The sequence below is a fragment of the Chenopodium quinoa genome, unplaced genomic scaffold (genome assembly GCF_001683475.1).
Source record: "Chenopodium quinoa cultivar QQ74 unplaced genomic scaffold, ASM168347v1, whole genome shotgun sequence".
In the NCBI taxonomy this organism is placed as follows: domain Eukaryota; kingdom Viridiplantae; phylum Streptophyta; class Magnoliopsida; order Caryophyllales; family Amaranthaceae; genus Chenopodium; species Chenopodium quinoa.
Genome location: NW_018743292.1, coordinates 4,555,317 through 4,578,308, shown reverse-complemented (window position 1 = coordinate 4,578,308; position 22,992 = coordinate 4,555,317). Strand labels below are relative to the sequence as shown.

At 36.1% G+C, this 22,992-nt stretch overlaps 4 protein-coding genes across 6 annotated transcripts; all 4 read right to left on the bottom strand.

Moving 5' to 3' along the window:
- Positions 1 to 55: 55 nt before the first annotated feature.
- Positions 56 to 7,315, bottom strand: LOC110736544 (putative pentatricopeptide repeat-containing protein At1g12700, mitochondrial). The gene has a single exon (XM_021916781.1). It carries the CDS (start codon positions 6,968 to 6,970, stop codon positions 5,138 to 5,140), a length of 1,833 nt encoding a protein of 610 aa, XP_021772473.1. The 5' UTR covers positions 6,971 to 7,315; the 3' UTR covers positions 56 to 5,137.
- LOC110735844 (receptor like protein 30-like) lies at positions 282 to 3,296 on the bottom strand. The gene is made up of 2 exons (XM_021916024.1): positions 2,292 to 3,296; positions 282 to 2,204 (listed from the first exon to the last, which is right to left on the bottom strand). Exons 1-2 carry the CDS (start codon positions 3,294 to 3,296, stop codon positions 282 to 284), a joined length of 2,928 nt encoding a protein of 975 aa, XP_021771716.1.
- A 1,579-nt stretch (positions 7,316 to 8,894) lies between the features above and the next one.
- On the bottom strand, positions 8,895 to 11,478 carry LOC110735843 (putative pentatricopeptide repeat-containing protein At1g12700, mitochondrial). Its single transcript, XM_021916023.1, has 3 exons — positions 10,000 to 11,478; positions 9,460 to 9,538; positions 8,895 to 9,343 (listed from the first exon to the last, which is right to left on the bottom strand). The coding sequence occupies exons 1-3, from the start codon at positions 11,476 to 11,478 to the stop codon at positions 8,895 to 8,897; spliced, it is 2,007 nt and encodes a 668-aa protein (XP_021771715.1).
- Positions 11,479 to 16,630: 5,152 nt separating this feature from the next.
- On the bottom strand, positions 16,631 to 21,418 carry LOC110736543 (pyrrolidone-carboxylate peptidase-like). 3 transcript variants are annotated; one of them, XM_021916777.1, is made up of 5 exons: positions 21,167 to 21,418; positions 19,898 to 20,227; positions 18,814 to 18,918; positions 18,681 to 18,728; positions 16,631 to 17,191 (listed from the first exon to the last, which is right to left on the bottom strand). In XM_021916777.1, the coding sequence occupies exons 2-5, from the start codon at positions 20,168 to 20,170 to the stop codon at positions 16,952 to 16,954; spliced, it is 666 nt and encodes a 221-aa protein (XP_021772469.1). In that variant the 5' UTR covers positions 20,171 to 20,227; positions 21,167 to 21,418; the 3' UTR covers positions 16,631 to 16,951. The 3 variants fall into 3 exon arrangements, with proteins under 3 accessions (XP_021772469.1, XP_021772470.1, XP_021772472.1); XM_021916778.1 differs by lacking the exon at positions 21,167 to 21,418 and adding an exon at positions 21,097 to 21,121; XM_021916780.1 differs by lacking the exon at positions 21,167 to 21,418 and adding an exon at positions 20,637 to 20,886.
- Positions 21,419 to 22,992: the final 1,574 nt, after the last annotated feature.

Genomic DNA, 22,992 nt, shown 5'->3' with positions numbered 1-22,992 from the left:
GATCCAACAATATTACCTAGAAATTGCAAATACAAGGAAAGTGTAACTTCTCCAGTGCAACCAAACAACCATAAGTATCACATATATAGTCCATAATGGAAATACAAAAGCGGGAACATAGAACAGGAACATGTTCAAACATAACACATACAGAAACTAGTAGCAATGGAAATTTATAAAGTGCATAATTCATCAATTTCTCCTGCGACTTTGTCTTTATCTCCTTGCTCAAGTAGTAAATAGTGATGCCTACTACAGACCCTATTACCTCTGCAAATTCATCAATTTCTCCTGCGACTTTGTCTTGATCTCCTTGCTCTTGGCTTCGGTCGCCTCCTTCCAAAAGTTTCCGTAAACCAGTCATGATGCCTATCAGCTATGTAGATTTTCCCAATGATAAAACCTACAATAAACCCGCTTGCACAACCCAAAGATCGAATTATCCAGTCAATCAACTTCGAGTCCTCTTCTATCACTGCTGGCGGTGGTTGTTGAGGAGAGTCTGTGTTTTCACACTTCTCCGACAATGGAAATCCACATAGTGCTAAGTTCCCATCAAAAGAGCTATTATCAAAGGTGTTGAATTGTTCTCCTTGAGGTATCCGTCCCTCGAGACGATTGTGAGAGACATTGAAGACCGCAAGAAATGTTAACTCGGTTAACTGTTGTGGGATCTCTCCTGAGAGCATGTTTTGAGAAAGATCTAATGCCTCAAGGTCTATAATATTTGCAAAAGATGATGGGATACCTCCATGAAGTTGATTGTTGGATAAGTTAAGTGCCTGAAGTCCTCTTAGGTTTCCAAGAAGAACCGGAATTCCTCCGGTGAAGCTATTGCTTGAAAAATCAATCACTCGAAACACGGTCAATATCTTCGAGTATACTGTTTCACTGCCTTTATTGCTGATGGTGATTATATAGGAGTAAGGTTGATGCAATGTAATAAATATATTTGAACCACTCCTAATATGGATCTCAATTTCAGAGCTAGATGAATTCAACTGAGCTTCGCTTGTAACTTTCATCGAAAGCCAGTTTCGAAGGTATGTGTAAGGTAAATTACCAGTATGAAAATTATTAGATAGGTCAATTATTCTTAAGCTACTAAAATGATCACCAGGTTCCGGAGATGGTATCCTACCATGAAAATTGTTATGCCTCAAGACAAGAATACTCAACTTGGGAATACCTCCTAACCATGATGGGAAAGTGTCATTAAGATGATTTTTTCCAACATCAAGTACTTCAAGCATTCGACAATTGGACAATGACTTTGGTAACAGTCCCTTCAATTGATTTTCGCTTAAGTTAATCATCTTCAATTTACAAGCCCTTGTGAATGTTTGAGGAATGGCGCCTTGAAGACGATTGCCACGCAAATTCAAGACTTGCAGAGAATTACCTAGATGAGTACCAATACAAGTTTGGATCCCACCACTGAAGTTATTCATGGACAAATCTAAGTATGCAAGAGAACTAGCGTTGCAGATTTGCTTCGGGATGTCTCCAGACAACTGATTTCCAGAGGCATGGTAAACTAGCAAGGACTTTGAAGGAATTAGAAGTCGGCCTTGGAACATATTTCCCTGAATATACAATGCCCCCAAATTATTCCATGGGAGGAAGACTTGAGGTGGCTGTTCAAAGCCTGTTAAAAAGTTGTCACTAAGGTCGAGTTCTGATAGACTGTCTAAGGTTCTGTTCACAAACCATTGTGGTATGGTGCCCACAATGTTGTTTTGTTTGAAGGATAGGAACATTAGATTATCCTGATGATGCAGGAACTGTGGAAATTCTGTTAAGTTGCATGATTGAAGTTCCAGGACAGAAAACTTGGGAAGGGATGAATTGGTTCTTGCATTAGGAAAGAATCTAAGGTTAATATCAGACAAATATAACATATTTAGATATGGAAGTTTCAGTAAGGTGTCAAACATGGCAACTGAGCCATTGGAAGACAATAAGAGTGCTTTAAGATTAATCAGCTGAGAAAACGACGGTGGTATCACTGGACCTTGAAACTGATTACCAAGTAGATCTAAGTAGTTTAACTTTGTTAGATTTGCTAGCCAAACTGGAAATGGACCTGATAGTGGGTTTGAATTAAGATCCAACCAATTGAGTTGAGTAAGGTTTGCTAGAGCAGGTGGGATTTCACCCCATAAACCCGTATTGTGAAGTGCTAGGTGCTCCAGTTTACTGAGCTTAATAAACCAGGAGTTTAATATTTAAGGATAAATCTTAAAACTAAGATCCGAGAGGGTCAAGCTTGTGAGCTTTGTCAAGTTAACTAATGAGGATGGGATTTGTCCGGTGAAACCAGTCTTCCAGATGGTTAACTCAGTCAAGCTGCCAAGATTACCAACGGAATGGGGTAATTCCCCAGAAAATGATGTACTGCTAAAATCTAAAATTTGAAGAGAGCTATTAGACGAAAATTCTGGAAGAAATCCTTCTAGGTTGATGTTGCCACTCAAATGGACAAGTTCAAGCTTTGGCAACAGTAAAATACCTGGTGGAAATCTACCATATAGATTGCACTCAGAAAGGGAGAGAGATTTTAGAGAGGTCAGGTTGGTTAAACTAACAGGCACAGGATATGATATATCAACAAAATTAAGATAGAGTCGGGTTAAATGAGTTAAATTACTAACCAACTTCTGAAAACTCAAACCATGCTGAAATTCCAATTTGGAGCCACTTACAGCCGATAGGGAAAGATCAAGAATCGAGAGGCTGGATAATTTCAAAATCCCCATTGGAATATGGCCACTGAAATCGGATGAAGAAAGATTGAGCTTTGTTAGTTTGGAAAGGCGCTCAATGGCAGATGGGATTTGAGAAAAGTTGAAGTCATTATCAGACAGATCAAGCACTTGGAGATGATCAAGGCTAAAGAGAGTGCTATTTTGAGGAAATGTGCCGTAAAGGCAGCTGCTACTGAGGTTGAGACTAATCACATGACCTGTCTCCTTGTTACACTTGACACCGTCCCACCTACAACAATCACCAGTACGAAAGCTAGTTCCGCTTTTCACTTGATCATCAAATGATTCATTCAGCCATGTTCTGACCTTTGGATGTGCAAAGGCCGATTTAGATGCAGAACAAGTAATGAGAAAGCTTTGCTTGAACTGAAGCAAGGCTAAGTTCTCTTGATGATGGCATAACTGCTTCGGATATTGCAACGAAGCAGAAACAGAATTGTTAGCAAGAGCCATATTACTAGAATCAAGAGAAAGTAATGATGAAACTAAGAAAATCAAAAAGCATATTGCAGACCACCAAGAAGCCATGGTGTGATCTCTAAAAAAAGTAGATTGTTTGAGTGAGCAGCGAATGCTATGGAACTAGACTTTTTATACTAATCAACATTCTATGAGAACATAAGCACAAGGAGTCATTTGTCAAAAAAAAAAAAAGCACAAGAAGACTACGCCACTCACTAGTCTACCACATGGGGTAGAAAAATAAGCACAAACCAAGACTTCTTGCCCATCTCAAGTCTATTTCCACATCCATATATTCCACAGAATTTTATTTATTTTTTCTTTTTTTGGAGGGCAACTATATCTATATACTTCCTCTGTTATGCTATTATTGCACATTGTAGAGCTCAAACCACAAAGTGTTGATTCGGCTCATTAACAACCCTATCCACAGCCCACTCAATCACATGAGTAATTACACTTGTGTTCATGGTATAATAATGTTCATTATAAGTCATGTAGGCAAGTAGGAACGTAGGATACACATATGCATATCTTATTAGCATCCATGGAGTTAATTCGTTGAGAAGTCTGTGCAAGCAGAAGCAACAAACAAGGACAGTCATGCACACATCACCTGATCGAGATACCATCACACACCTAGAAAATTTGTTTTGAATGGTAGAAAGTAGAAGCAACCTATAAAGTCCTGGCTAATTTGGTTAGAAATCTTCACCAAGAGTCCACGATTTACACAAATCATTCATCATAGACTTCTTAGTACAGTAACACCAACCACGCACTTGCAGTAGATATATATTGCTGTTAACAGTCAATAAATATTAGAATAATTGGGGTAAGAAATAGTTAAGAACTGGAAAATTATGGCCAGATAGATTGAGACACATCAAATGATCAGTAATTCAAAGAAGGTTTTCTTCTCCAACTCCAATACAAGGAAAATCCTAGATAATGGAAAGAATTGGAAAATTAATGGAAGCTTCTCTATCCCTCCCCTCCGTTCCTTCCCCTTCTTTACTTTCCTCCCTTCCCTTTCCCTTCATTAATGCTATCCAAATATAGTGTAAAAGACCCTTAATGGTAGCTAGGTCATTCTATAATTACCTAAAGGTATCATCAGAAATTTACAATCAACAAAGTCTAGATTACAAGGAAGTGAAGCCCGGATGACCATAGACAAATTACAAACAATTATCTATAAACCAATCAAATTTGCACAAATTTTAATGTAAAGAATATGGAAGCATGAACATACACGTGGCTACTATGTAGAGTACAATTATGCCTCAGAACTAAAGGAGCAATTGGGCAAGTTTTATATTAATAGCCCCTAGCCAGCAATATATTTCTTCTGATATGTATTTTTATACTTACAAGAATTACAACTGCAGAGCATCCTTAATCCAGATGCAGTTCGCATTTCCTACATGACAGAGAATAAAGAATATGTTCCCCAAATCCAACAACCACCATGTTTTGTGTGATAGAACAAGAAACTGGATCAACTAGAGGCCCAGCAAGTTATAGTCAAAGCAGAATCATTTAGCCATTTTTCAAAAGCCAATTTTTTACTGACTAAAATAGAAGAATAAAAACAATGATCCAAGGACCAGCAGGAAATGTAACAAAGCGAGATGCCAGCAAGCCAACATTAGCTTAACAAGGGAAAGTTAAAAACTTTAAACAGAATCACATAAAAAACCAAGTAATTATAGAAAAGCTAAAACATGAAAATGTTAAGCCAGAGTACTTACCATTTGTCTAAGGCTCTACCCAACTCCTCAGTTGATCTTGTGATTGAAGATAAGAATGGAAGATCACCACAGTTATAGAACATTACCAGAAACTTTGATCATCATAATCCAAAATCTCTCATGATTCGCAATCATCTTATTTTCAACTTCAAGTCATTCTAGGAACTTCTGAAGCAGGCCCTTAGACGAAACACTTAGCTTATCAGAAGACAAGAGATCAACAAATAATGAGATAGTGTGTGCATCAGCTTGAAAACCTTTGCTAACCATAAGATCACGATAGTATAAGGCCTTGGAAAAGTCATTATTGAGAATATATCCTCTTATGATAGTATTGTAGGTGATATCATTGGGTAAACAACCATCTTCCTCCATTTTTCTCAGTACTTCATCAGCTTCTTTCATTAATCCCTCCTTGCAGAATCCTTTAGTCATGATATTGTATGTCTTAGAATCAGGCTGTAGACCCTTAGATTGAAGATCACTGAAGAAAATTACTGCGTCTTCAAGTTGCCCAACCTCACATAAGTTGTCCATTAAGATATTGTAAGTAACAGTAGTAGGCTTAATACCTTTATCGTCCATATCTTCAAGTATTGCAACTGCCTCATCAAGCTGTGCACTTTTGCACAAGCCATCAAGCAATGAATTATACGTGACAACATTAGGAGTAACTCCGTAAGCTTGCATATCTGTGAACAACTGGTGTGCAGGTTTAAGTCTATTGGATTTACACAAGCCATCAATAAGAGTTGAATAGGTTACAACATCTGGTGTTATCCCTTTCTCAAACATATTTTCTAATATAGTAAGAGCCTTGTCAATGTCTTTGAGTTTGACATAACCATTGATTATAGTACTGAAACTGATAAGATTAGGCTCGCAATCTTTTTGTTTCATGAGGTGAAGTAGCTTTTCCGCATCTTCCATCTGACCACGCAAACAATAACCATCGAGTAAAGCATTGTAAGTAATAATGTTTGGAGCCACACCTTTGTCAGTCATGCACTGCAATATGGCTTGTGCTTCCTCAACATTACCATCTTTACAAAACATGTCAACCAGAATGCTGTAGGTGTCAACAGTTGGTACTATGTTGCTCTTTAACATCTCAGTCAACACATGCTTAGCCTCTTTTCCACATCCAGAATTATAGAGGCCTCGAATCAAGGAGTTATAAGTGATAACATTTGGTTTAATGCCCTCCGTTTTCATAGTGGAAAACAGGTTCAGAGCCTCTCGCAACAGCCTATCTTTACAAAGACTATCAATAATTGTACTGTATATGACAAGGTTAGGCTTACAATGACAAGAAGATTGCAATTTGTTAAGCAAATTGAGAGCACCGGCGTTGTCGCCGATCCTACAAAGCCCTTTAACCATAACACCACAGGTAACAATGTCAGGTTGGAAACCTAACTTAACAGTCTTATCCAACAATTGAACAGCTTGAGGGAGCTTATCACTAATGATAAAGCCATTGATTAATGTGTTAAAGAAAATATGATCAGGAGGATAACCAAGCTTAAGGCTTTTACCCAGAAGAGAAAACCCGAAATCAACGCGACCCAAATGGGAGTAAGAATTGGCAAGCATACCCAACGAATGCCTATCAGATCGAATACCCAGTAATTCAAGCTGCCTGAAGAAAGATACAATGGTGGAATGACGATGAAGGTGTTTCAATTTGGAAATGGCAGTGAATAGCTGACTGAAAACAACGATAGAAGGAAGAGGACGCAAAGAGGTCAATTGATTGAAGAGAGAATGTGGAAGTTTGAGATCGGAAAACCCTAATTTGCATTGTTCTTTAACAGAATTGAGAAATAGTTTACGATCATCAATTGCAATAATTGTTTTACTGGAAAAATGTCGTGAAAAATAAAAATGAGAGATGAAATTGAAAGGGAAATTAATACAAGGAAGAACAAGAGTTGAAGATTTACCAATGGAAGCAGAATATCTGAAATTAGGAGTAATCTTCATTTCTTGAGTATTGCAAGTTCCAACTGATTTGCCTTCTAACAGAAAAACACCATTAATGGAGACAGGAAGGTAAATATGGTGTTATAAGCCGCGGCAGCTTTGCAAGTAATCGTCATCGTCATCCCTGTTTTTCTACTTCTCTTGATTTTCTGATTTTTGTTTTAAGAATTACTTCACAATCCGCATTAGAAGATGAGGAAATACAAGTTCATCAAACACATAAACCTAGCCTTGGGTGGGTTCGACCCACCTGTTCCGCAACTCCGAGTACATTCGTGAATGTGTTCAAGACGGAGAATTATACTAAAATATCGTTGTATTGTAAAGTGGGTTAATCGTGGGTCTTGGTAAGTACCTGACAAACTCAAGGCTTGGAACTTAACTCAGGGCAGCCTTATTGCAGTTCCTTCCCCTCAAGGGGGGGCTTCCGGGGGGTAATGGTCTGATAATAGGGGTTACTTTATTAGTGTAATAGAGGTTATTTGGTTGGTGTTAAAGGAATTACCTCATCAGTATTATAAGGTTACTTAGTCAGTGTTTTAGAGGTTACTCGATCAGGAGTTATTTGGTCAAGGGTTACTTTATATTTTTTATATAAATGGTCACACGGTGTAACCAACCACACACAAAACGGGTTGAAAGTTTTGTTTATTAAGGGTTGCGGATGTCTTTTCCTGAGTTTAGTAACTTTAGTTGGGGGTAGGCAAATAAATTCACACGTATTTGTTGTTGGAGACCAATCGGGGAAATGTTAAAAGTAATTAAATAACTTCTATAGTTCTTGTCTATTATTAATAGTGTACTTTCAAATGGTAGCTTCAAGGTGGAAAATTAATTGAAGTAGTAGCTTTAATAGGGACATGTTCACCCTTACTCTTTAAGGTTGACTACGCCCTGAATTTCACATTGTTGATGGAGACGAAGAACATGATGTTAGCGGAAGGTGAAGAAGAAGAAGAAGGTGTTAGCAAAGGTAGGAGGAGGAAGGTGGGTAGGGATAAAAAAGATGAAAGCTTAACTATGTTCATATATTTACTTTAAATGTAACAAAAAGCAAACGACATTAAAAAGCCATCAACAGACGCCTCTTAAGTTCTACAAAGATACTTGTTCCACTTAAGTTCGATAAAACGGTAGAATGAATATTAAGTGAAAAAATGAACACAATAACCAAGGCAACAATTCAAAAGAATGTCAAAACCAAGGCTTATTAGATGGGGTAGCCTTCTAAACAATTCCCAGCCAATTTGAAATACTCTTAATTGTAGGCGAGGTTGCAAAGAAATCTAATACTTGTATAGTACTCCCTTCAATTCCAAAAGGTCACATTTAATGTTTTTACACGGTTAACAAAGAATCCTATATCCTATATTTCTATCCTATATATAAAGAGTGAAAGGGGAGTTTTTGGTGATAAATTTCAAAAAAAATAAAAAAAATAGACTATGTTCACCAAAATCCAACAACCTGCATTGTTTGCGTGACAGAACCAGAAACTGGATAAACTCAAAGCCCAGCAAATTAAAAAGATAATAATCAAAGCAGAATCACATAGCCATTTTTCAAAGCCAATTTTCTGACTAAAATAGAAGGACCTAAAGAATAATCTCAAGGATCAGCAGGAAACATTACAAAGCAAGATGCCAGCAGGCCAACATTAGCTTAGCAAGGGCAAGTTAAAACAGAATCACATAAGAAAACAAGTAATTATAGAAAAACAAAAACATGAAAACGTTAAGCCAGAGCACATACCGTTTGTCTAAGGCCCTACCCAACTCCTCAGGCCATCTTGTGATTGAAGACAATGGAGGAACAACTACTCTGGTATGAACATTATAAATTTATTAATATAAATAGAGCAGAAATATAAATTGTCATAGATCCAAAATCTCTCGTGATTCGCAATCATCTTATTTTCAAGAAGTCATTCTAGGAACTTCTGAAGCAGACCCTTAGACGAAACATTTAACTTATCAGAAGATAAGAGGTCAACAAATAATGTGAAAGTGTCTGCATTAGCTTCAAACCCCTTGCTTAACATAAGATCATGATAGTATAATGCTTTTGTGAAGTCATTACTGAGAATATATCCTCTGATGACCATATTATAGGTGATAGCATTTGGTAAACAACTATCTTCCTCCATTTTCCTCAACACTTCATCAGCTTCTTTCATTAATCCCTTCTTGCAAAAGCCTTTAACTAATATATTGTATGTCCTAATACTAGGCTGCAGACCCTTTAACACAAGATCAGAGAAGAATTTTGCTGCATCTTCAAGTTGCCCAGCCTCACACAAGCTGTCCATTAGGATATTGTAAGTGACAATATCAGGCCTAATACCTTTATCCTCCATATCTTCAAGTAATGCCACTGCCTCATCAAGCCGTTTACATTTACATAGGCCAAAATCTGAGACTTGTAGGCCTATGTATACTCTTGGTCAATGTTACTCCGTGTGATTCTAATTGCTACATTTGAATTAATACTGAGAACAAAATTGGTACAATAATTGCTGGGATCAAGACAACCCACTTTGCTAGGAGGATGGCATCGCGCAGCAGAAATCTGTCAAAGAACAAACATATCTGTTCACATGATGTGTTCTGAAACTTCTAATTGAAATCTGTTAGTCTGTAGGCTCGAAGGTTACTGTCCTGGTGCGCTGTAAACTTACTGAAGGTCAAGCTCTTATTCTGTGTTAGACAGAGTTTTCCTGAGTCAAAAAAGTATGGTATAATTGATGAATGTAAGGTATACAAATATACAAGTATTGTGTACATATACAATCCTATCCTAAATTGAAAAAATCAATAAGCTGAAAACCAATGCCAATAAGATGTTTAACTTCTGGAGCCAATGGAAGATGTTTTCACCAATTTTGATTATCCCAGCTCCAAAATCTCCTCATGGTTGCAAACTTGCAATACCTGAAGCAGGCAATTGGACTAATAACTCGAGTTACCATAACACAGGAGATCATCAAATAATGAGGAAGTGTGTGCATCAGCTTTGAATCCTTTGCTAACCATAAGATCACGATAGTATAATGCCTTTGACAAGCCGTGACTGAGAATATAGCCTCTGATGATTGTATTATAGGTAATATCATCAGGGAAACAACGGTCTTCCTCCATTTTCCTCAATAAATCATCAGCTTCATTCATTAATCCTTTCTTGCAGAAGCCTTTAATCATTATATTGTATGTTATACAATCAGGCTGTAGACCCTTTGACAGAAGATGACAGAAGATATTTTCAGCATCTTTAACGCGTCCAGATTCACAGAAGATGTCAATTAAGATATTGTACACAACAGTATTAGGCTTGACACCATTAACCTCCATATTTTCGAGCAATGCTACTGCCTCATCAAGCCGGCCACTTCTGCATAGGCCACCAAGCAATGAAGCATACGTGAAAACATCTGAAGCAACTCCACGAGCTTGCATTTCCAAGAGCAACTGCCGTGCAAGTGGGAGTTTATCAGCTTTGCACATTCCATCAATAAGAGTATTATAGGTAACAACATTTGGTGTCATCCCTTTCCGATACATTTCCTGGAATATGTTTACAGCCTTGTCAATGAAATTAAGTTTGATATATCCATTAATCACAGTATTAAAACTGACAACATTAGGCTCACAACTATTCTTAGCCATGAAAAGCTTTTTCGCATCATTCATCTGACCACGCAAACAATAACCGTTAAGAAAAGCATTGTAAGTAATGATATTCGGAGCCTCGCCACTATCAATCATGAGCCGAAGAACAGCATGTGCTTCATCAACACTCCCGTCTTTACAAAACACATCAACCAACAGATTGTAAGTCTCAACAGTTGGTGCAATGTTGTCCTCCAACATCTCATTCAACATAAGCTTAGCCTCATCCCGGTATCCACAATGGTACAAACCTCGAATCAACGAGTTATAAACGATAACATCAGGTTGAATGCCCTCGTTTTTCATAGCAGAAAACAAGTTCAGAGCCTCTTGTAACATCATATCTTTACAGAGACTATCAATTACAGTACTGTATATAACAAGGTTCGGCATACAACGCCCTCCAGACTGCATTCTCTCAAGCAAATCAAGAGCACCGGCATTGTCGCCGATCCTACAAAGCCCTTTGAATATAGCACCATAGGTGACAATGTCCGGTTCGAAACCTAACCCGACAATTTTATCCAACAATTGAGCAGCTAGTGGGAGCTTATCATTATTGATATAGCCATTGATTAAGGTGGTAAGGGTAACACAATCGGGCGGATACCCGACTTTAATTTGTTTACCAAGGAGAGAAAACCCGAAATCGATACGACCCAAATGGCAGTAAGAATTGGCAAGAATACCCAATGAATGCCTATCGGGTCGAATACCACAAAAATGGAGGTGGGCGAAGAGAGAGATAATGATGGAATGTGGTTGAAGGTGCTTCAGTTTAACAATGGCGGCGAAAAGCTGATTGAAACGTAAGATTGAAGGAAGAGGACGAACAGAGGTCATTTGGTGAAAAAGGGAAAGGGGGAAATTGAGATTTGAAAACCCTAATTTGCATTGTTTTTGAACTGAATTGAGAAATACATTACGGTCGTTAATTGAAGAGGAAAATTGGGAATAATTTCTGGAAAATAAAGGGATTTCAAACAAAAAGATTAATGGAGTAGGATTACAATTAAACTTCATTCCTAATTTTTTTCACCTTTTCTCTCGCTTCTTCATTTGACGCATTGTTGTGGACTGTGGTCGGCTGTGGAGGGCTTGCTCCAGCTGCTTCTAGTGTTAACTGATATTGTATCTGAGCATAGCTAATACGGAGTACCATAGTTTGTTTGAACTTATCCAAACTGATTGCTAATACGAAGTACAATAGCTTATTTGAACTTATCTAAACTGATTGCTAATATTGTTTTGTTTAAACATGTCCTTAATGTGTCCGATTTCAAAATACTTTGTGACTTGTATTTGGCATTTTGGTCGTACTCGTAATGCTCCGTGATAAGTAAAGGTGTGCATCGTGCCAGGCCGTGCCGCTGCGGGCCGTGCCTGGCGGACCACGGACTCCAGCGAGCCGTGTCGTGCCGTGCCACCGTGTTGGAGGAGGCGTGTCGTGCCGTGCCACCCAAATTCGCAGGCCAGCCCACGGCACGGCCCACGTGCTAAGCGGGCTCGTGTCGGGCTGGCCTGGCGTGCTGTCCTTTCCTCTTTTCTTTTTTTATTATTTATTAATAGTTTATAACTTATAATCTTATATTATTATTTTTCTAAAATAAATTAAGTTTAATATTTATATTTTATTATTTTTAATATTTAATATTTATATTTATATATTTAGTTTATACTATTACTTTATAGTTTAATGTTTATAATTTATTATATTTATTTTTGTATTATTAATTATTAATTATTATAATTTTTTTTTTGTTATATTAATTTATAAATTATAACTTAACGGAAAAAAAGGCAAATTGAATTTTGGATGTGAATAATGCATACTTCATAGTATTATTACTTGAAAAAAATTGTACAATGATAATAATGATAAAAATCGTACAAGGATATTAAACAAAAATTGGATAATGATAAAAATTGTACAATATACAAAAATTGTCTATTCTTCTTCTTCTTCTTGGTCGTCTTCGTCTTCGTCTTCGGCTTCAAGGTCGTCGGCTAGTTGCATAGATTGGGAACTAGCCGAACCCGAACGGTCGGAAGCGGAGGTTCCTTCATCGTTGTCGTTGCCGTCGTAAGAACGGTCTTGTGAGCGATTTTTCGCATCCAACCAATCTTTGAAACACACACACATTTCAAGTGTTTCGGGTTTTAGACTTGTTCTTCTATCGTCTAAAACCCTCCCGGATACGCTGAAAGCTCGTTCGGAGGCAACAGAGGAGAGTTGGATACCAAGAATGTCTCGTGCCATTGCTGCCAAATTTTGATGCTTCGTGCTTTGTTGTTTCCACCATGCAAGGAGGTCGAGGTTGTTTATCTCATCGTCGTCCATGCCCTTGGTGAAGTCGTAACTCATGTACATTTGCAACTCCGAGACATCGCTTTGCGTTCTCCTTATTGATGAATCACCTGAAAACCTTGAAATCAAGTTAGTAGCTTGTGAAAATAAATGTTTGGCCTTCTTAATTACGTTTTTGGATGGTTAGGAAGGGGCTGAGCGAGGAACGGTGCCATATTTGGTTTCATAGACTCTATATAAAGCAAAAAACTGATCCTTCACATTAGTCTTATAGGTATCTACATCATCGTCAAGAAGCATGCATTGAAAGTAAATGTCAACTAACATAAATGTATTTTCATACTTTTGCCTATGATCTAATCTGGAAGCAAAAATATAAATCAAAAGAATTTCACTATGATATTTACGCCACTTTGTTTCCATTGCTGGAAGATACTGATCATAATCACTTTGGTTGCGATAATCAGCGAAAAGTTAGGCGAGTAAACATGCATTTGAAAGAAAGTTTTGAGCTAAACAGAAGAAAAACAATACGTCATGTTATATAATAACTGTAAAAATTGCATATATCATTCACATTTATCCCAATCATCCTCATATATAGCATTGTTTGGAAATTTTTGGTTGAAAAAAATTGCCAAAGGATTCTTGTACTCAATTGCCTTGGTTAACATGTCATAGGTGGAATTCCACCTAGTTGGGCAATAGGTTTTGATTTTTATTGCTCTTATCTTTTGATGTCTTAGAAAACTCTTCCATTCTTGGTATCTCATGTTTGAGCTATTAATAGACATAATAGCATCTCTAATTTTGGTGTAGTATGGACCAATTGCTCTAATTCCATCCTGTACACACAAGTTAAGAACATGACAAACACATCTAGTATGGAGTGCGTCACCATCTAATATTATATCGGTCAAGTTTTGTTTGACAAAATTAGCAGTATATGTCATTGAAGTTGCATTGTCAAATGTCATAGACATGATTTTTTCTCGAATGTTGTATTCATTTATTGCTTTCATTAAATGGTGAGCAATGTTAATACCGGTGTGGGGGTATTCCAGCATTTTGAAATGGATTATTCGTTTTTGTAACAACCATTGATCATCTACCCAATGGCAAGTCACACATAAATAGTGATATTTATAATCACTATCCCAAGAATCGGCAGTCAAAGACACTCTACAATTAAGTTTACTCAATTCGTCTTGTAACCACATTTTGTACTCTAGGAAATTTTTCATGGCAGCGGAACGAACGGTTTTCCTAGAGATTCTTTTATGTTGGGGTTGTAATGCTTTGTTAATGTAAGTGTTAAATGGGTCACTTCAGAGAAAAGAAAAGGTTGTTCGGCGTATACTATCATTTTCCCTAGTTCATCCCTATCCCTCTCATAGTTGTAGGTAAAGCCGTGTGGATGGAATTTGGAAATTTTTGGCTGGGTTGGATCACTAGCTGGTTTTGCACAACTTCTCATGTGTCTACTTAAGTGTCCTGTCCCGGATTTGGATTGTGCCGAGTATGTATGACCACATGTTTTTCATTTTGCTCTTGTTTGGTCTTTATTTAGGAGGATATAACGTCATACATCACTTTTGCGGCTTTTGATATGTACCATCTCACTTTCGGTTAACCATTCCTCATGTGTGTTTGGGAATTGGGTGTTTGTAGAATCGGGGATTTGTTGGTTAGTAGTAGAACCGGAGGCATTTAGGGTATTTTGTTGGCTACCTTGGCTAGAATAAAAACTTTGTGGGTCAAAGAAATTAGGTGGGAATTGACCAAATTGTGGAAATTGGTTTGGTGGTGGAAATCCGGGCATATTATTCATGTTATAGGGTTGAAAACCAAAAGTACCATCGTACCTAAATTGGTCAAAGCCTAGGGGGACGTTACCGGGGTCATTGGTTGGAATGGACGGACTCGAAATTTGGGGGCTCGTTGGATTAGGTGATTCCCTAAAACTACTACCACGGACAAGTCGGGCTTTCCCCCTAGATGATGGGTTGTTCGATGCCATAATTAACAATAATAATTTTAATAATAACTAATTAACAATAATAATAATTAATAACAACAATTTTAACAATAATAATAATTAATAACAACAATTATAACAATAACAATAACAATAACAATAATTAATAACAATAATGCAATAATAACAATAACAACAATAATAAATTAAAGATTAGTTTAGATCTTATAACCGTGCTTCAACGCTTTCCACTAATTACGATTACGAACTTTTAATTGTTTTTCGATATTAAGAAATAATATCTAGAGAATTAAAGAGAATTATTAGATATTAGAGAACATAAGAGATTAAGGATTATTAGAGAATATAAGAGATTATGAGAAGAGATTGTGAATTTGTGATTTGGAAAGTAAATGAAATTTGGTATTTATAGGGATTTTGGGAAAGAATGGTGGAAAATATGGTCATTTTATGGCCGTTGGCAACGACATTATAGCCGTTTATGGCCGTTGGTACGCGGGCCAGCACGGCAGGCCAAGAGGCGGGCTCATGCCGGGCCGTGTCGGAAAAACCGACTTCTTGTCCGTGGCACGGCCCACGGCACGCCCGGCGACCATCGTGCCTGGCCGAGCCAGCTGGCGGGCTGCCCGCGGGCCAACCCGGCCCGTGCCCAACTTTAGTACTGATAACTAAGGGCATTGCAATATGTTATAGGTTACGAGTACCTCTTTTGATTTAAGGTAGCTCAAATTTAGAAATTCTTTACTTTATTTATCGATGAAACTAGTTTCTTGACCCGAGCTTTGCCCCAGGTGAATATATTTTAACTTATTAATATTTTACTTTAAAAAAAAAAAACACTCCAAAATTTTATAATTTAGTGAATAAGATATAAATATCAATCTTGCGGGTCGTGAGATCAAATTTGAAAAGAAACCACATATATAAATTATTTTTTTCTCTCTTTTTTTTTTCAAGGACTAAATTCTCCATATTATAATAATTATTATCATTATTTGCAAGTTCATGTTTTTTTTGGTTGGTAAGGAAAAAGGTCCCACCAGACCAGAATCTCTCACAAGTTCTCCCGACCAAGGATAGCGGGATAGACACTTTGGAAATGGGGGGTAGGTTAAGAGAACCCCCACCCCCAAAATGCCTCTAGTGGGATTTGATTCCACAACCTTTTAACCTCTTGGCTGTGACTTGTAAGATACAACCAAGCTTGGCTTAGTCAAGTTCATGTTATTCAGAATCAAGTTCATGTTATTGAATGTTAAGATATGATGGAAATTGTGATAAGAATTGAGGTTATACGAAGTAGGCTTTTTTCAAGGGGGTTAACAAAATCTAATTAAAGGTTTGAAAGCTTGTGATTTAAAGTCTGGAAGATGACACTTAATTAGCTTGTTGGCTAATCTAATTAATTAGCAACAAGTACGAATATAAGGTAGTCATTATAGACACTATCCATGAAACAGATCATTTAATAAATTAATCCTATAATCAAAGATATAATCTAGATTTTCCTTCAAAAAAAAAAGATATAATCTTGATTTTGATATTTGTTGCTAATTTATTAGCTTAATCAAGTCCAGTTATCGCCTCATAATAATATCAACTATTATAATAATGCTCAAAACATCCGTAGTTTGAGTTTATTATTATTAAGTTGCTTTCCATAAGTCAATGGTGAAGAAGTTGAGTGTGGGACTGTTAAACTTAGTACTTATCATTAATACCATTGAAAAGTATTAGTAGAAAAGCTGTCTTCAACTCCTGGAATCAAGTGGAGTTTTTAAGACTTTTCCTGATTATCTATGGTCAAATTCAAAGCAAATTGCATATATACTACTGAAATTTTTGGAATACTATTGATAGAAAAGAGAGCCCAAGATGTAATTAGCAACTTAAGACGGTTTCCTCCAGCATGTGACAAACATGCCTCCATTCTCCTGCACTCTGAATACAAAGCCAACAATACAAACTCACACAAGCACTGGACAAGACGCGAGTTGCTAGCTAGAGTGCTACGGCAAGGATGCAAGTACCTCCAATAGGGAAGCTACAAACTGCATCTGGGTTTCCTCGTTTATAGTAGAGAAAAGGGGCACATGTACAAATAGGGACTTTGTCCCGTTTTGCTCTGCGAACCAGAGTGAATGGTAGTAGACATAGTTACACACGAAGCGGCCTGCATCATCGGATGTCATCACCTCGTAACCTTTCTTCGTCAAAACCGATGTAATCTCCTCAACAGGGAGTGAAGTCTGGATAAAAAAAAAAAAAAAAAATGACTTTTAAACAATGGAAAATTGAAGTGCTATCAATAAAACATGAAAAAAAAAAATGCATGAAGGGAAACTTAGTTTCAAGATTTTAGAGCCTCGTAGTATACTATTTGTATTACTTAGCTAACTTTTCTTGTACCACAGGACAATTATATGTTCATCAAAAACACCAATTCACTAGTTAGTTAAAAGTACCAATGAAATGATAACGACTTCCTACAATCATTCCATTATTTTTTTACAAAAAAGGAAAAAGAAAAAGATACAACTACAATCCTACATACATGACTTAAACGGAATGGAGGAGTAATAGATAAAATTGGCAACATGTGATCCCAATCGGACAACAACTTAAAACGAAATATCAACACACAAGTTTCCCTACCATTCTATTAGAATAGAACTCAGAGAAAGAATTATAGGAGAAAATAGCTGTTGCCTCTCAAACTGCACAAGCACACTTACACACCTTGCCGGCAAATTAAAGCTCAAAAGTAGAGGAAAAATCCATTACTCACTAACAGGGTGCATTGAAGCAAAGGTTGATGGTCTAGCACAATTATTTTAGCAATTTATTGATGATGTCCTTCACAAATATTTTGCTGGACCAAGCGAATTTACTTATCAGGTTATTAATACCTATATTATGATGGGCAGGTACTTTTAAATACACGTCCTGGGCATTTCCAGAGGACAAGAGTTTCCAGTAGTACTCCATCACCAACCTCACTTTTTAAAGAAATTAGTGTTCATATAGCGAATAGTCTATTGTGAGAGAGAACTTGTAAATCAGAGAGAAGATAGTTTTTCAAGAGATAATTAACACAAGCTGGAGAGCTGTTTTCCAAACAAGAAAACCTGTTTGGGAGACTTGAACACGGACGTCCACTTTTCATTCTCGTTGAAGATATTGTTTAGTTTTCGGCATCTGAACATGCCTTCAGGTTCTTTAATTCCTTGAATTTTTATCAGTCTTTCACCTAATAATTGCATGGAGCAATTATAATATTACTAGTATAATTTATACTTACTACAGAGTATGTTAAATAATGAAAACTGTTTTAGGATGCTGACCTACCAGGTTGCATTTTGGGCATCCCGGAAAATTCATACAATTAGAAGATATTATCAGTAAAATGATATGCTAAATAATATAACCATTGAGATGAACACCCCCCCCCCCTCTCCCTCCCTCCTCGTCAGTGTGCTTGAAAATTCCAAACTAGTGAAAACATAAACAACATAGCAGAATATCCCAACTTCCAGAAACAGAATCCAATCATTCAGATACTAGGTAAACAACATTCATCATATCATCACAAAGATCGCTTTTGACACTCAAATAAACTGTAATATAAGTGGTTTAATATTATCCAGTATTCATCTTAAGGTGGTTTTCAGCACTAAACAAAAAAAGGAGAGTGTTTGAGCACATGGAAATGAATGGATAAGAAAAGTGCCAAATTACCTTTCTTGTTCTAGTGATCTCTCCATCTACAGGAATAATCTGGACTTTCTGCAAGTGAATAGAGAGATTTAGACACCGGAGAAAACGTGAAAAGCTTAAACAGAGGAGGATAACAAGAGGAAATCCATATAACCTGAGGTTTCCATCCCATTTCATCAGGGCAGCGAAAAGTGGCTTCGTTCACAGCCTGATTCTCAATGGCAAATCGTGTAGCGCCACTATTAACTCCTAAATGCAACTGCAGTAAACAAATAAAAATACATCAAAACATTATAACGCACCATTAAAGACTTTATACAAGGACCCTTTCTCTTAAGGGGGGAACGGGGAGGGGTACTAGGGGGTTGGAGAATTTTGCGAGGTTTACATTTGGATAGATTTTTCTACAAGAATAAACTCGCCACAATAAGTAGGTAATGCAGCTATACATCAGGAGTTATAAACTGATCCTAGGTCCTAGGATGGTTTGGTTCTCATTCTTGCAGGCTGTATAATGTCTCATTGTATGGTCTAACCAGAGTAACCTCCAACATTAATCCAGCTTCCAAGTTTTATAATGAGGCGGGAGTATTTACCAATACTAGAGGGAACAGATCATTTGTATAAAAAATAGACAAGTGACATTCAGATTCATTTCATAACAAGAGAACCTACTTCAAACAACAGATTATATTGCCAAAGATAAAGCTACTTTCTTTCACTTCTACCCACATAGGCCATACGTAGCTTTTTGTGACAATCTAACGCAAAAATCACATTATAGAATCAGAGATTGAGCAGAGCCAGGTAACATTATTCTCATAAGAAGCATAACGTTAATCCTCTTATCCCAAGTACAGAAACCTTTTTTTATATAGCGTTTTATAGCTGCCGCTAAAAACATAACAGGAACCTAAAATTGACAAATTTTCACCATTTCTTGGATTCTAATGGGTCTGTATCACTATCTAAGCATTCCATGATCATACCATAAAACTTCTTCGATAAGTGAAGGCTAATAGGGTACTCAAAGTATGATGGTCCACGTATCGTATAGGCAGAACAAAAGTGCACAAGTCAGACACTCCAAGTTGACAGAATCAACGGCTTTTAGAAAAGTCTTGTTTTAGCTTTAATTACAACAGATCCCAGAAAGGGAAAGAAGAGGACTTGAAACAACTATTCTGCATCAAAGGTTTTTTGAAAAAACATGTAGAAGTAAGCAAAGAGGAACTGACCCAAATAACTTTCCCTGAATTAGGCAATTCTGAATCATTCTCGTTAATTGCAGATTGCAGCGTCTGATGAAGAGGAACAACTGCCCCATGTCCTGCAGTCTCAAGAATATTGCAGCTTCCTAGAGCCAACCCTTTTGGCAAACCCTTCTTCTCCATGTACTCTTTCAGATTACGCACAATCGTCTCAGTTGGATTTTCGGCAACTCCATGGAACTTCTTAAAACCCGTCACATGAACTGTTACTGGCGATGGTGCAGGACCTTCTGAACCCATGATTTAACAATCCAGATACTATGTACCACCAATATATGAACTTAAATTATCAATAGCCTGCATCAGAAGACAGTAATAGACCAACTTGAGAACAACAACCAGCAAACTATAGGAATAAGAATACTATTTCAGAACAACATTAACACCATCTATACACTAGTTACTAGGAGTAATAAATATCAGCGATTAAAATCTTAAGAACATGTTTGTATACTGCAAAAATTATAAATTATAAAAAGTACAGTCTGAGAATGGATTCAACATCTCCCATCCTTAAGAGGGATGTTTTAAATTTAAAATAAATTACAGCGAAGCCTATATAGTTAAAATTCAACGGAAATACTCTATATACACGAAGTGTGAACGTAGTCATATCATCATGAAAAGTTATACAAAGTAAACTCAGGAAAAAATGACTCAAATAGCCTGAACTCTAAAACCTAGAAATTGCAAGAAATTGACTTACTTAAAAGGTAGAAACCTAAGAGATACTCTAAAACACAACTAAGAATTTTTCTGTCTCATCAAATTTAAGCTTCAAATATAAGCTTCAAACTAAACCCAATATAAAGTGCCTGAGAAACTTCAGAGTTTTGAAGTGAAAGAAACGTGACCTTAGAAGTTAAAACAAACCAGTTATCACTCTCATAAGCACGATAATCATGCCGCAAAAACTGCTGATTATCTGATAAACAACTAATTAAGTGTAACGGAATTTAATTAAACAAAAACTCTTAATAATTTACCACAAAAATTATGTCAAAGTTTGAAACTTTGATCCGTAATTTGATAAATACCCACTAATCATACCAATTAATAATCCTAAAACCCCACAAAAATTAAGAAATTGAAGCCAAAAACAAAATGAACCCAGGATTAACAAACGAATTAATTCAACAAAAAGATCAAAAACCCAGAAATCAAACCTGAAAAAAAAACTTGAAATTGAAACAAATGACTGAAAAATTAAACAAGAAAGATGAGAACTTTGAATACCTGTATATAGAATTATAGAAGGAACAATAATGAAGAGAAAAGGGGATAAAATATGGGTTAATAATAATTGAGACAACTACCAATCTTATCTGGTTTTTCTTTGATTAATACTCGGTATTGAAAGATTCCAAGTAGAGAAAAATTAAATGAATCGGGGAATAATAATTATATACAACTACAAAACGTGGTTGATTGGCGATTAGATGATGATGTTGATGAGAGTTGTAGTGGAAGGTCACTTTCTTTCTGTGTGCCCTTCTTAGAAAGTTTTTTCTAATTACTAGTAGTTGTGCGAGATTAACTATATTGGACCAACATTATATTTAAATTATTATAAAGTTTCCAAGTACACCTAGAGTGATTAATGTAATCAAAGGTTTAAGGGAAAATATTTAATTATTTTTTGCTCATTGAATGATTAAGCAAGGATACTTATTAGCTCTATCTATTTTGTATTTATAAAATACGAAATAGATAGTATTAATTAATTAATATATAGGGGATGTTTCTAGAGCGGAGTCGAAGTGGGATTTTAGCAAAAAATTATGTGCTAAATGTTACGAATTTGTATTTTGGGTTTAAGGGTCACATTGTTTGTCATTATACGATTTGTACCAAATAAAAACAAAACGAATAAAGGAACAATTTTTTTGTTTTGGGTTGGATTCGTCTAGTAAAAAAATTCAATGGGTATCATAATCTGGTAAGTGTAAGCTGTGTAGCTGAATTAGGAATACTACTGCTTTGATTTTGGTGAAGGGTAGGTATGAGTCCTCATCTTTGTTGGGACCAATTTCTCATTTTGATGAAATTTGCAATCCCATAATTGAGACATTTTAGCCGATAACCGATAACGTACTCCGTATATGATAAAGGTTTAGAAGATTCGGGGGTGACATTTATTGAACATTTGTCTTTTATGTCTTCTCATGAATCAATAGATAACATATCTTGATACGATGATATTGAATTTAATTGATTTCATGCGTTAAATTCTTCAATATCAACTTAATGATTCGTAAAGTCATTTACCAATTTTATATGGAGTAAAATATACAATCAAGTTATAAAGGCATAAAGTAATATTCGTCGATGACAAATGTACTACGTGAAAAATGAAGATAGGTATGTCTTAATTACTTTCTCGATATCAACTCAATAATACTCGTGTCCGATACCCCATTTTAGTAACTTTAAATCATATTAATTATTTAATAAACATGGAGAAATATATATCATTATTACGTAAGGAGTTAAAAAAAATTATATCGATCAATGATTTTTAAATATCCTTACATTATTGTATATTAATGCGACATGGAATTTTTCATCTTCTTAAAATGAGTAACCTTATAATAACATATGAAATATGTCTAATTAGGATAAGAAACAGTGAGTTACTATTGATGAAACCGAACCTCTTATAAAACAAGCAATAAGATGACCAATTTGTAGGTTTGATCTATTACTTTTCCATTTAACAATAGCAAGTTGGCGAAGGTTGTTAACTTGCTACATTTAATAATTAACTAGTGTGCAAACCATATCAATTTGCATGATTTTTATTCCATGGAATCAGCCGTATCACAAATGCATAAAGTTAGTTACAACTACATACTCCCTTCATCTCACTAGCTAAATTCGTTACCCATTTATATTGGTTTTCTTATAATATCTAATACACAGTTTTGATCATTAATATTCTTAATTATGTATTTGATCAGACATAACTAACATTCTTAAAGTACTTGTTCAAAAGTATCAAATAACATTCTATTTAATTAAATTATAATATTTATATAATAACAATATTTAGTCATAAATTT